We start from the raw sequence: 13,562 nt of genomic DNA, 5'->3' as shown, positions 1-13,562 counted from the left end.
CAATCACGACGTACTGACCTGGCAAAAGGAAAAGACCCGAAATAAAAACCCGCCTGTCTTAGCAGGTGTTTGTTGTTTTTTTCTGTTTTTAAAAACGGGTTTTCCAGATGGGAGCAAGTATTTTCTAAAACCAGTCCCCCAACCCCCCTTTCAGCTGCAAGGCCACCAAAAATGGCGCATCTGGAGGCCTCTTGCGCTGGAACAGTTTGAAATGGTTTTACTTTTGAATTATTCAGAGGTTTCTTGAGATTGCAGACGCAAAGAAAAGGATTTTGGGGGACAGGCAGAGTGGAAAAGGGGACTAGGGGTGCCAACCGCGGCCCACCATATCCTTATCTAACCTGCGATATTACTTGAGCTCCCGGCACGAGCAATCCGAGCTCATAGCGTGTCCGTGGAACTTGCGAGGAAACCGAAAACCAGATGACGTGCAAGTCAGTCAACTGGTGGACCGGGTTGCTGAGTGGGCGCATTGAGGAAGGGTGGGGCCGAGCCCCTCCAGCCAGACACAAACCAACAAGCCCGAAACCCCCAGGGGACACGGCCGGGGGCACGCCACCCGCTCCCCAAGGCCCACGGGCACCCGACCGACCTCATCACCTGGAAGACCACAGAGAAAAGACTGGGCACCCCCCCCCCCCCACCGCAAAACCTTAAGCTCGTCCAGGTGTGCATCGTTGTCACGTCAGTTTGTTTATATTTAGTTCCTCGCTTTCTTTGCATCTGTACAAATGATTTCTTTGCAATATTTGGGCCTTCTGTTAATTTCTTATTTAGATCCTTCCATGCGTTTTCCTTTTTTTGCGTTTTGAAAATAAATCTTGTTGATAATTAATAATTTCTATTTTAACGCCACAACTCTAAAATCGTAACGATTACAAAATAGGCCAGAGAAGGATGATATATATATATATATATATATATATTATATATATATATATATATTTTTTTTTTTTTTTTTTCTCCCTACGGAGAAAATCACTCATTTTTACGAGGTCAGGTTTGTACCAAAAAAAAAAAAAAAAAAAAAATTAATACAACAAAAGGTTTGGTCCCGATCTTAAGTGTTGTATGAAAGTTTATTCCAGTGGCTTTGTCGTGTATGTCGCAGGCAAATCGACGGCTTGATGAAGTGGAACAGCAGCTGCTGGATGCAAAGCAGCGGAAGACAACGCAGCGAATTTTTGAAGTCTACGTTTTCAGTCTCATGTGCGGCCACGAGCGTGACGATGATTATGATGATGATGATGATGATGATCCTAAAGTACAGTACAGCAATAATGTAAGCGTAATGGCGCTGATGACAGACGTGTCCCACAACTACTCAGCAAAGCGTCGGCTTTCCCAGGACCTGGAAGGTCACCCCCGCGTTACGGTCGAGTGGACATCGCGTTGGCGCGCGTCAGAGGAGGAAACCGCCGAGGGGACGGAGGAGAGGGGTCGAACTCGAGGTCGCGCTTCGTCCGCGGGCGTGAGACGCGTTTAGGAAGGAAATCGGAGAGGAAAGTGGCCGTGGTGACGACTCTTATTGGCCGTCGGCGGCGCAGGTGCGCCGTGCCGACGCATCCCGGATTCCTGCTCGAGTCCTGTCAGTGAAAATGTTCCATCCCTTTGCTCACACACGGGGGGGGGGCTTGACAGTATAGTGCTAACTAGATGGTCACATTTTATCTATGAATATGCAGATACTACACTAAAAACAACTAGCAAAATTGTTATCATTGCAGCGTTGGCTCATTTGCACACTTCAAATGTCTGGACAACTTAAAGGTCAACTGTCATGAAATGCATGATTTTTAGTATGTTATTCATGAAAAAAGGCAGACTGAATGGACCATCTGTTTTTTTCACCACAAAATATGATTTTTACGTATATGGCTTTTTGTAACTCCCGCCATGAAAATCCTCTCGAGGGATTTTTTTTCCGAGAAGAAGCAGGAAGTGGTACAGGGCAGTAGCGCACTTGTTTGTTTGTATTAGTTTTACCTGCAGGAAGGTCGCTCGTTGTTCCTTTGTGTTAGCCAAAATGCCGGCTCGTTATATTGTCGGATATGGTCGAACACTCGGGAGGATGGATTCGCTCTTCATACTTTTCTAAAAGACCCGGTTCGTCGTGAAAAATGGATTGCACAGGTGGGTGTGTAAAAAGCTACGGGGGGGGGGGGGGTGCGCGTAATCCATAAATCAGGGGTGCAAAATGTGTCAATGTGCCACCCGGCCGAAGCCGTGATCGGCGGACGCGGCGCCGCAGAGGTGGCTCATCTCCGCCGCGGAAGTGGGTCGGACGGAGACGCGATTTGGCCGCAGCGTAGTCGCCGCTCGTCTATCACAGCTGTGCGGAGGTGGATCGGGGCGGTGAGGTGGTATGGCCGCATGCGGTTTGGCCCTGATCCGCATATCATCTAAATACGGTTCGAAACGATAGGGATAGGATAATTTTGCCCCGGTCACTTCACTCGGTTGTGTGATGTTCTCTTCTTCGAAAAGAAATGGATGACGCGCTTTCTGCTCATATTATTTTTTCGTATAGACATCGAAGTGAATGATATACTGTATGTATTTTTCATGACAATATCTATTTTAGAAAGTTTATAGGCATAGCACTTGACCTTTAAGAGTCATGAATGAACCTAAAATGTATTTTTCAGGGGGTGGGGGAGTGGGCAGAAGCTGCAGTACCCCTGAGAAAACCCACCCGAGCAACAAGCAAAACTCCACACAGATTCGAACTCTCAATCTTAAAGCTGTGAGGCGGACGTGCTGACCGCTTGGTCAACCGTGCTGCTGTATGCTGATATTATTATTGATAATCTTCGGATAAAATGCTCATCAGAATCCTCGTGTTGCGCTGCATAGTTCTATATTTTAGAACACATCCATATTGTGTCACCGCATAGCGGTTGCTTGTCAAAAGCGAGTCACCGACGTTCGTTTGCACATTTTTTTTAGGGGGGGGGGAGAGGGGGGCATGAACATAATAATAATCGTGTATGAACGAGGCAGGCGTGCAGACTGCAATCCAACCGGTCCACTACTGACCATTTGTAGTGTTAATGTGTGTGTTGTGAAAAGTGTGTGTGTGTGTGGTGGTGGTGGTGGGGGGGGGCATGGTGTTAGTATTGTGGGCGGGTGGGGTGGGGATAGGAGGGGGGGGGGGCGGTGTGGTTTTCTTATCTGTAGGCCACAGGCAGCTTTTGAGGCTCTTATCAGCAGCCGCCACATTGTAGCAGCACATCCTCTTGTCCAGCAGGGAGCGGAAAACTCTCCTCGCAACAGGGGCACACGCCCCCCCCCCCCACTCCCACTCCAACCCCCCTCCATACCCACGCCAACATACTGCTTCTCTCTCTCTCTCTCTCTCTCTCTCTCTCTCATCATTCTGACTTTCTGCCCGTGTCCCAGCATTCCGACCGGCGGCCAATTGCGTTGCATCGCGTCGTCTTGGCGACAGACAGACGGACGGACGGACGGACGGACGGATGGAAAGTCAGCGAGAGACGTGAGCGGACGACAGCGGCGTCGACGTCGTCCGCGTTGCTCGAGTTTGTCTTCCTCCGCTTTTTCTTTTTTTTTGGATCTACACATTTCTTCCGTTTTTTGTTCAACTTTTCCCGAAGAAAGCGTTTAAGCGGCGGCGCGTCGGACGATTTTTTTTTGCTCCGAAGAACCAAGCAAACATTTATGACGAGCTCCAACGTGAGCGTCTACGTTTTATTGACATATTTGCGGAGACTGAAGCCACACGCCGACCATCATGTACATGTGAGTATTATTTCTATTTATGTTTTTTTTTTTTTGGGGGGGGGGAGCATATTTATTAGACCACCTGTCACAAAGTGCGTCCAACATCACGAAGCGCTTCAATGCAGCCTTTTCCAACTTTTCAATTCTTGATCTTTTCTCATTTTTAACTGGACAGAGGAACAAAAATTCACATTTTATACACATTTTAGCCGGCTCACCAGTTAAGACAAATCACAAATTAATACAACATAACGTTTGACCACTAATTTTTTTTTCCCCCGTTATGACATGCAAGTATAGTTAATACGATAATTTGGCATCTTAATCAGGGAATAAAAATGTATGCTGCAATTTTTGCTTTTGCTAAAAAAAAACAACGATAATGCTTGTGCATACCGATATAATAATAATAATTTAAAAATAATACATATATAGATATTAAAAACGCTGTAGCATATTCTTTACATCAGGTGGTAATCTAATTAACGTGTTCAACACAGGATTAATATATTGTATTTATTTACTGTACGTTGATGTCAAATTTGCATCAGGTTATCTTTCTTATTTCTAAGAAACATAATTCATGTTACATCTGTCTACGTCTGTATTGCCACTTTCAACTACCATTTATAACACAGTTATAAACAAGTGTACTCCATGTCATAGACACAAAAGCAGTGAAAAATTATATATATGTATACAACTCTAATATATATCACAATATTCTTGAAAATATATATATTTTGTATTTCAATGTATTATTATAGATTCAAATCTGATCTCAAACATTAAATTGATTTAGGACAAGCAAGATGTAGCAATACATATTGATTACCAAAAATAATATTTCGAGCTACTACCAAAAATAATATTTCGAGCTACTATCTATACAAATACATTAAATTTGTTTACAATTCATGATAAACTATATATATACACATATGTATATATATTTACACAAGGCACCATTGTAATATTGGTTGTATGTACTGTATGATATATAAATATAATCATTTGAAAGTAACTCGCATCATTCAAGGAATTTGATGTAAAAGTTCAATTCGATTCATTCATTCACAACTGCATCATAACGCGTCCCTGCAAAATATGCGTTATTCGAATGCGAGCGTGTCTCATTGTGAAAGCGGGAACCGACCCGAAAATAAAAAGTCACGACCATTTAAGGGGACAGCAAAACAGGAACGAGCGCGATTGCAAAAGCGAGAAAGACGACGGTGACTCAGACCCGAACACCAGCGGCGTGCCGGCCTTTTTGCGCCGCAGCAAAACCACCATCGCCCTCGGCAGATTCAAATATGATATTAGCGAGCGGCTGTTTTATTTCACTCCACAACGGTGCGCCAAAGCAGGACGTACAGTATACCCTCCTCGAAATATGATGTACATACGCCAAATATACATGAAATCCCACGTGCGTGTGCGTGTTTTCATTTTTCTTTTGTTTCCCAGACGCTTTGATATGGATCCAGTCTTTGCCAGCCGGGGACATTTTGAATGCTTTAAAGGATTTTGACTCACTTCCTGCAAACACGCGTACACAAGACCCACACAAACTCGCACAGGGACGGACAAACCCGTTTGAGACGTCGGAGAATCGTCGTCGCAGGAAGTGTTCCAAGGACGAGTACAGATGTCCACTTGGGGTCACGCTGCGTCCAAAAGTCCATTAATGTTGCCCGAGTGCAATATTGGAAAGTGACGTAACATAACGATAAGAATAATTACAGCTATGCACGATTCAAGGTGGCAATGTAAACGTCATCTTACACAGGCACACAACATTTGTGTAGCGCAGTGATCAAACCAATATTATTATTTATTATTTTTGTTCATCTATCTGCGGCAGCGACGTGAGCAATTTTACTCCCTTCCACTAGATGGCAGATGGCACAGTTACCGATCGTACCACAGAAGAATAGCAAAGGGGTCAACTTAAGAGGCCATCTATGAATAATTTGAGGCAATATCATCACCATCTTTGTGATGTTTTTCGCGAGCTGGTATGCGGTCAGAAATTTGCATTTTAAAATCATGCGACTTAAAGGCGGGGGAGACGCCGCCCCGGAAAGTTGACGGCTTTATTAATAAAATGCGAACGTTGGAGTTGTGCGAGTGACAAAGAGGAAAAAGTTTTGAAAAAAAACAACAACATAATTTGCGACAGAGCGTATGGAAAGCAAGCGTGCGTCGTGCGAGGTGGCGCACGTGAGGATGTTCGTCGCCATCGCGTTCACGAGCCGCGAGGACAGCGCACACTGACACACACACGCACACAAAAGCGGAGTTTGCGCCATGATGGGGAGGACGAGCCCCGTAGAGCCCCCCGCCTCGCCGCGCCCCCTGCCGGGCTCCTCGCCTCCGTCGTGCGCGTCCGAGGACAAAGATGTCTCCGAACGCGCAGAGACCGTCGTCGCGGGGACGGACCAGCGTCAAGACGGGCCGTCGGGCGGCGTTTCCCCCGCCGAGTCGGCGAAATTGGCCTCCCCGCCGCCGCTGCTCCCAGCCAAGATCAACCCGGGCCCGCGCCCCCCTCCGCCTTCCTCTGCTGCACCCTCATCATCATCATCATCATCCTCCCCACTTCCGTCACACATCCCGGTCATCAGCCTGGCCCACAGCAAGCCCCCCCTGGCCATCCCCAGCCCGTCGCTGACCGCCCTGCACCCGATTCCCAAAAAGCATCCTCACCTGGAGCTGCGTCGCACTCAGCTGGCCTGTCTGCCCGTCGGCGGTTCGCGAGGCTCGGCGGGCGGCGGCGCGCCCTCGGGGCCGCGGGCTCAGACGTACCTGCAGCCCCCTCATCCGTTCTTCTCCAGGTGAGGACGCGTTTCCCGCACATTTTGTTCTTGACTCTCTTTCATCTCGTCGCTTTCAGAACAGGAAAGACAGACGTTGAAAAAATAACTCAAGTCATTTGTCGCTCCTCCTCTTTTTTATCAATACGTATTTGTTTTTTTTCCCTCTCTTCCTTACTGTTAAACCACGATCGCTGACTTTAGCTGAGGCCAAGTAGGCCTGGCTGCAGTTTTGAAGTTGTCCTGGCTTCCTTTGTGACCTTTGTGATTTTTGTAGGCTGCCCATTCTTGGGAAGGTTTGTCAACGTTCCACATTTTCTGCATTTGTGAATAATGGCTCTCACTATGGTTCGCTGGAGTCCTAGAACCTGAAAAATGACTTTATAACACTTTTCAGACTGCTACACTGGAGATTAATTACTTCATTTCTCGTCTGGTTTTGAATTTCTTTGGATTGTTTAATTTTATCTCAGCTTTGTTAAGATCTTTTGGCCAAGTTCATTTGGTTGGACCGGTACTCTTTTTTTTTTTTTTCTCAGGTCTAGATTGACCAGATTAGCGGAACTCTTGAGGAGTTCGTCGGAGGCACTTTCAATGGTGGCAGACGTGCAATGAATCACATTTAAAATGTTGACCGTGTGAATAAATTCATAGTGACCACGGCCCCAACACCTGTTATGAGGGTGTGCACACTTGCGCAACCCTACTGTCTCAGTAAGCATTTGGGAAAAGTGCAGACTCCAGACAGGAAAGAGAGTTTCGAGCCCAAACTTCAGAACTGTGAGGCAGATGTGCCAATTACTTCACAAGCTTAATTATTGCTATTATTTTGGAATTTTTATGAATACAATTCACCCTTCATCTACACAGAATTTGGCTTTTTTTCCATATTTTATTATTATTTTTTTTTCCCAATGACAGTGGATTTTTTTCTTCTTTTGTGTGTGGAAACCAGCACCAAAATATGATAATCTCTCACCACTTATCCAAGATTTTTTTGCTGTTGTTGATTTTTCCTCTTTCTGGTCTGGCCCGGTTGCTTTTATTGAATTGTGTGAAATGATTACTCAGCATATTTTTCATTTACGATTCTTTTGTTGTTGTTGTTTTTAAACATTCGCGCTCACGTCAAGTAAAGTTTGCTCACTTAATTGCCGAAATGCTACAAGCAAAAACTGGTGAGAAAAAAATTAAATCAAAAAGGCTTAAATCCCTACAAGTGGGCCCCTCTTGCCGAGCCAACCCAAAAGGATTTTGTGTCACGGCACGAGTCGGATTGTGCCCGTCAGCTTCCTTTTCTGTCTTGTGTGCTTGCACCAGGAGGGCTTTGATCGATTCCTCCCGATTGATGAGGTGCAATCATCCACTAAGTGACCTTTATTAGCGTGACCGCCGACCCTCCACGCATTTGCAATTAATGACAACCCCCCCCGTCAACCCCACGTTGCTCGCTCTGCCTCCATCTCGTTAATGTCTCGTCTTCCTTCAGCTCTTTCTTGGGCGTCTCGGGGGGAAGCTACAGCGGCTTCACCGGCGGCCGCGTTAAGAGAAGACCTTCGTCGCACTTTGAGATGGAGATCAACGATTGTGAGTATGTGAAAATGGTCGGATGAGCGCAAGATGGCCGAACAGGAAGTCCGTACGACAAAGTCCTGCTTTCTTATAAAGGGGGCAATTTTCCCCAAAATTCACTTTGTGTCATATTTTTGAAACAGCCATTATGAGTCGTAGATGAAAAATAGTGGGGGTGGGGGGAAAATCGTATTTGATGAACAAGAAACCACCGCGCCCAAGGAAAAGCAACCAATCAAATAGAGAAGTCAAACCTTTGTTGTGCATTGCAGGCACCCGGAAAAGAACCTTATTCATAACGGAGTGTTACCATAATATTAATCGATTTGAAGAGTGGGAGGGGTGGGAGATAAATGATTGACAGCTCATGAGTTCTGCCTTTCATCTCTGATTGTTTTTACAGTGCGGTGGATTCTTGTACATCAAATTACATGCACAAAATGTCAAATGGAGAAACAAAAATTGTCCCTAGGTGTGATTGTCAGTGTTGTTTCTATGTGCCCTTTGATTGGCTGGCAACCGGTTGCAAATCTAATTTCTTGGAGATGGCGAAAGATCGATTTTCTTGAAAAAAAAAAAAAATGTCCAAAAATAATAAAATCATAAAATAGTGCGATGAGTTTCTGAACTGAACAACCAAAATAGAGATCGTCTAATTTCAGTTCATTGTGTGACTTTTTGTCCCATTCAATAATTAAAAAAAAAAGAAAAAAAATAAGTGGGGGGCACAGTGGAGCAGCTGGTAAAGCGTTGGGCTCACAGTTCTGAGGTCCCGGGTTCGATCCCAGACCCCTCTGTGTGGAGTTTGCATGTTCTCCCCGTGCCTGTGTGGGTTTTCTCCAGGTGGGCACTCCGGTCTCCTCTCACATCCCAAAAACATAAAATATTATTTTGGCACACTAAATTGCCCCTAGGTGTGATTGTGAGTGCGAATGGCTGTTTGTCTCCATGTGCCCTGCAATTGGCTGGCAACCAGTTCAGGGTGTACCCCGCCTCCTGCCCGTTGATGGCTGGGATAGGCTCCAGCACTCCCCGCGACCCTCATGAGGATAAGCGGCAAAGAATACGGATGGATGGATAGAGTGCATTGTTGACTTTGGCTCTTATTTACGCGCAATCATATTAGAGGAACTCAAGTTCTTCATTTTTATTTTCTTACTTAATCATCTTATGAATTAAAATTTGGATTGCAAAAAAGAAAAAAAATTGTATACCACTGTATAGTAAATATAATAAAACGAGAAGTACTGTAGTTACCATTTTTTTTTTTAAAGTCTACAGCACTTTTCTTTGCTTTAAAGAGTGAGTTTGGTCCAATTGAGTTTTTATTTTTTATTATTATTTTCCTCCTGCCCTTGCGCACAGCCGGTCCGCCTCAGAAAATCGCCCGCCGGGTCTTCACCAACAGCCGCGAGCGCTGGCGGCAGCAGAACGTGAACGGCGCCTTCTCGGAGCTCAGGAAGCTCATCCCCACGCACCCCCCCGACAAGAAGCTGAGCAAGAACGAGATCCTGCGTCTGGCCGTCAAGTACATCAACTTCCTGGTCACGCTGCTGGACGACCAGGCCCAGGACGGGAGCCGGGACTCGGACTCGGACGAGGCGGCGCGGAAGACGGACCCGTCGGGGCTAGACGACAAAGCGGAGCCCCTCTTTCAGTGCGACACGCCCCCCCCTTCCCAAGGCGCCTCACCGCCTTCGACGTGCCCCCCGATGACGAGGACTCACCGCCACAAACTCGACTCTGCCGGTTCGCCGACTCCGCTCGCCGCCTCGCCGGCGAGCTCCCGTTGCGACAGCGACGACGACTCGGGGGCAAAGGCCTCCGTGGTGACTCCTGGCGCGCTGCGGAAGGTCAAAGGTCAGATAAGGATGGCGGCAGCGACAAATGACCAGCGGTGACCACAAAGGAAACGTGAAGGGTGGGGGTGGGGGTGGGTGTAATAACGTAACGGATCCGAGACCAAAGAGAGGTGCGGCTTGCTCACATTACAAGACGATGATGTGATGTCGTTGTGTCCCTTCCAGTAAAGTGCAAACATTTTTGTTCATGTTGCGTTCAAATGTCTTTCATTCCCCAATTAATTTGAGCCCAAGGAAAAAAAAAAAAAAAAATCTCAAGGTGGAATCTATGACGTGTCTTTCAGAATTAACGTGAAACACTTCCCATTTTGTCAGCAGCATACGTGGAACACGCAAACATAATTCAAAACTTAAACGTAGAAGAAAACGTGTTGCTTTTGATTGCTTTTGCAAAACATTTTTCAAAGGAAAATGTACTTTTTTAGTCACACGCAAAGTTAGCATTCAGTCCATTTTGTACGAAACGCACGTCCAGTGAAGTTGGGAAATTGTGCAAAATGTAAATGAAATACAATACAGACGTTTGCGCATCATTTGGAAGCTGCTCCCACCCCACCTCTTTCGTGCGCCTACGTCATCGAATCACGTCACCGGCCGGAAGTGCCGGTCAAGCAAAGTCGATGCTAAGTCGGTTGGAGACGACACAAAAATACGTCTCCCGGAGTTTTGTCCGACGCCGTTAAACATTTAGAAGGTGATAATAAACAAAAGTACGTGGAAAAATGAGAGACACTTGGGATAGAGGACCCGTATTTTATGCCGAAGTCGATGTTTTCGCCGATAAGAAATTGGACTGTTAACCCGCTTCCGCTTGTCTGGGACACCTGGATCTGGTGAGTAAGTCGTCGGGATTTACACGGAAGAGTTTGAAAGCGTAGAAAAAGTCTGGACGCGGACAAATGCTTCGTTTCTGGATCTGTTCTCGATCAGGAATAAATCCCAAACAGTGATGGAGCCACTCAGATTATTTCAATACAAATAACAATATTTAAATAAATGACCTAACCCCGTTTTTTACACAAACTCACATTCATTAACTATGATTGGAAAAAACAAAAAACAAAAAAAAGACAGGGAGTCGGTTCCTCCGTATACGAAGCGTGTTGCGGCCACACGTTAACCTACGTAAACCTCTGTGTGACCGACGGTTTATTTTCTTTTTTTAAATACGCATCGGACTCATATTGAAAAACTGAAAAAGTCTGTCGGGGAGACGTTTTCCGAAGTTTAACATGTGGCCGCAACACGCTTCCGTGTACGTTGGAGACGACTCCCTGTCTCTTTTTATTTTTATTTTTTTTTTTTAAACACGCATCGTTCTCAAATGAGCCGACTTGGCATTATAAATACTTTTTGGTAATTTGAGATTGAGAATAATAATTCCTACCTGAAATGAAGCCATCGCTAAACAGGCGTGTGCGTTTTTTTGGGCACCATCCATATTTTTTGTTTTTTTCCAGCTGGTATTCCATAGAATGATCTCTTTGAATATCTGTCTCGTCTGTTGTGACAACCAACAGCGCAAGAGGTATTGTTATATGATAATATTATATATTATTATATTGTTATCGGGTATTATAAATATTCTGTGGTTCAACGCCACCCATAATGTCGAGCAGCTCTTTTTGACCGGCAACATGGCGCTGTGAAAACGTGCGCGAGCGCTATAAGAATAAAGCAAATAAAGTTCCTTAAAAGTGACCCGCCACACCCAATAATAGCTCATAATGTGAGGTTTTTATGTCCAAATATGGATTTCCATGCGGCAAGAATTGCGGCGGCGCTGTTTTCAAAAGCAACGTGGAAATTTGTAGCTCGAGTTGCTGTCCGAGTTCACGCAACAAAAACGGTTAATTTTTTTTAAAGGCTAATTTTCAGCTAAATTCTTGCGAAGAAAGATTATACGCGCTGGTGCTGACAGATTAATAACATAAGTCATAAACAGAAGGTAAACAAAGAGTTTGTGCTGCGACTCCCCAGCGGCACATGCGAGTTTTTGCTGAAATTATGTTATGACAATGGCAGCCGCGGGGAAAAAGATCTTTATCATAACCCCGTGATGTTTTTCAAGGGTACTTTTTTACTTTATTTTTAATGATAGAGGATGACGTGCGCCGGTGCGTGTGCACGTTTGACAACCAGCAAGGATTTATGTGGCCGCAGCAACTGTAGATGTGTGGCAATGTGTAAAGATGCAGGATGTGGTTCAAGATGGGATTTAGTTTAATGGGCAGGGTTGTTCATTAGCTTCCTAGAGGAGGGGGCGGGGGCGGGGGGGGTGTCATCGAACATATCGGATGTGTTCGAGTGCCACTGCATGGAAGTTGAGGGGGACAGAAAACGGTCCAGGCTGTTTCTGGGAAGACCCGTGCACCCACTTTTGGAAGCGCACAACAGGAAGTATGCACCATATTGCAGACCCACCCCAAAACCACATTGGCTGCACAACCAACCCCCCCCCCCCCCCAAAAAAAAAAATGGAAAAAATAGATACATAGTTTCAGCCGTTACAGGAGTGGGATACAGTCAGTGGGACAGCTGATCGAGCCCACTATGTAATTTTACAAAAAACTTAAATATAATTACTTGTCATATACTATTTATAAGATGGGCCCCGAGTAAAAGTACGTGCAGCTCGCGCCACTCTGTAAACAAACCATTTACATTCACAGCCCACCAATATTTATTTTTGCATTTTTTTTCTACAAATTAATTGAGAATTTACTTATAAAAATTAATTCATCTTTTCAAACCATTGATTGATTACATATTAGATTGCATGAAACCCATTAAACAAATGTTTGAATGAAAAAAATAAAAAAATGCATTTCACGAGATGGATGATTTAAAGCCATAAAAAAAATCATAAAATATATTATTTTGCATAAATGTACATTTAACAGTTTCAGCAGCTGCGGTGAGCTGACAATTACAAATGACATGACTATTTTTTGATTACAAAGCCGGTTAATTATTGCATCAATTAAAAGTAAGAGTTTAACGAGAAGAGATTTTATTTATATTTGCATATTGGGCACATTTGACCTTCTTTTTAACAAATGGCCTCGCCCATCTGTGCAGTTTAAAAATCCAACGTTATACGCTTGAGCACAAAGTTTGCTCACCAGTGTTGGGGGGGTGTCGAGCGACGGGGTGTCGCTCTCGCCCTCCTCCCCCCGCAAGAGGCCGAGCAGGGTGAAGCCGGCCGGCCTGGCTCTTCGAGATAAAATGTCAGCGCCTCCCTCAGCAAAAATCGCCGTCCTCAACCTGTACGCACAAAACACAAGCGCAACAAACTCTTTTTATGACATCAAATTGGCCTGAAAAAAATCAACTTATAGGCGAACGTCGACGGCGCATTGACTCGACTCTTTGGCTAAAGCGCGCATCAAAAACTGTTAACGGCTGCTCAACAAAATGGACGCCAGGAATGATCTTAGTGCAGTGCAAACTCACGTGGACGCGACTTCACAACACTCAACGTGGTTTTGCTTCAGCCGGGCAGTTCTGGCGGGGACGGCACATGCAGAAAGTCCAGACGATTCGTTGATTTGCTTCAAAACAAAAC

At 45.2% G+C, this 13,562-nt stretch overlaps 1 protein-coding gene across 1 annotated transcript; it reads left to right on the top strand.

Annotated features, from left to right (window-relative positions):
- The first annotated feature begins 3,390 nt into the window (after positions 1 to 3,390).
- On the top strand, positions 3,391 to 10,620 carry lyl1 (LYL1 basic helix-loop-helix family member). The gene is made up of 4 exons (XM_061828914.1): positions 3,391 to 3,762; positions 5,215 to 6,581; positions 8,050 to 8,147; positions 9,498 to 10,620. Exons 2-4 carry the CDS (start codon positions 6,058 to 6,060, stop codon positions 10,031 to 10,033), a joined length of 1,158 nt encoding a protein of 385 aa, XP_061684898.1. The 5' UTR covers positions 3,391 to 3,762; positions 5,215 to 6,057; the 3' UTR covers positions 10,034 to 10,620.
- The last annotated feature ends 2,942 nt before the right edge of the window (positions 10,621 to 13,562 follow it).

The sequence above is a fragment of the Syngnathoides biaculeatus genome, chromosome 9, assembly GCF_019802595.1.
Source record: "Syngnathoides biaculeatus isolate LvHL_M chromosome 9, ASM1980259v1, whole genome shotgun sequence".
NCBI lineage: Eukaryota > Metazoa > Chordata > Actinopteri > Syngnathiformes > Syngnathidae > Syngnathoides > Syngnathoides biaculeatus.
Note: the sequence above shows the minus strand (reverse complement) of the source record. Positions and strands in the feature narration are given on the sequence as shown.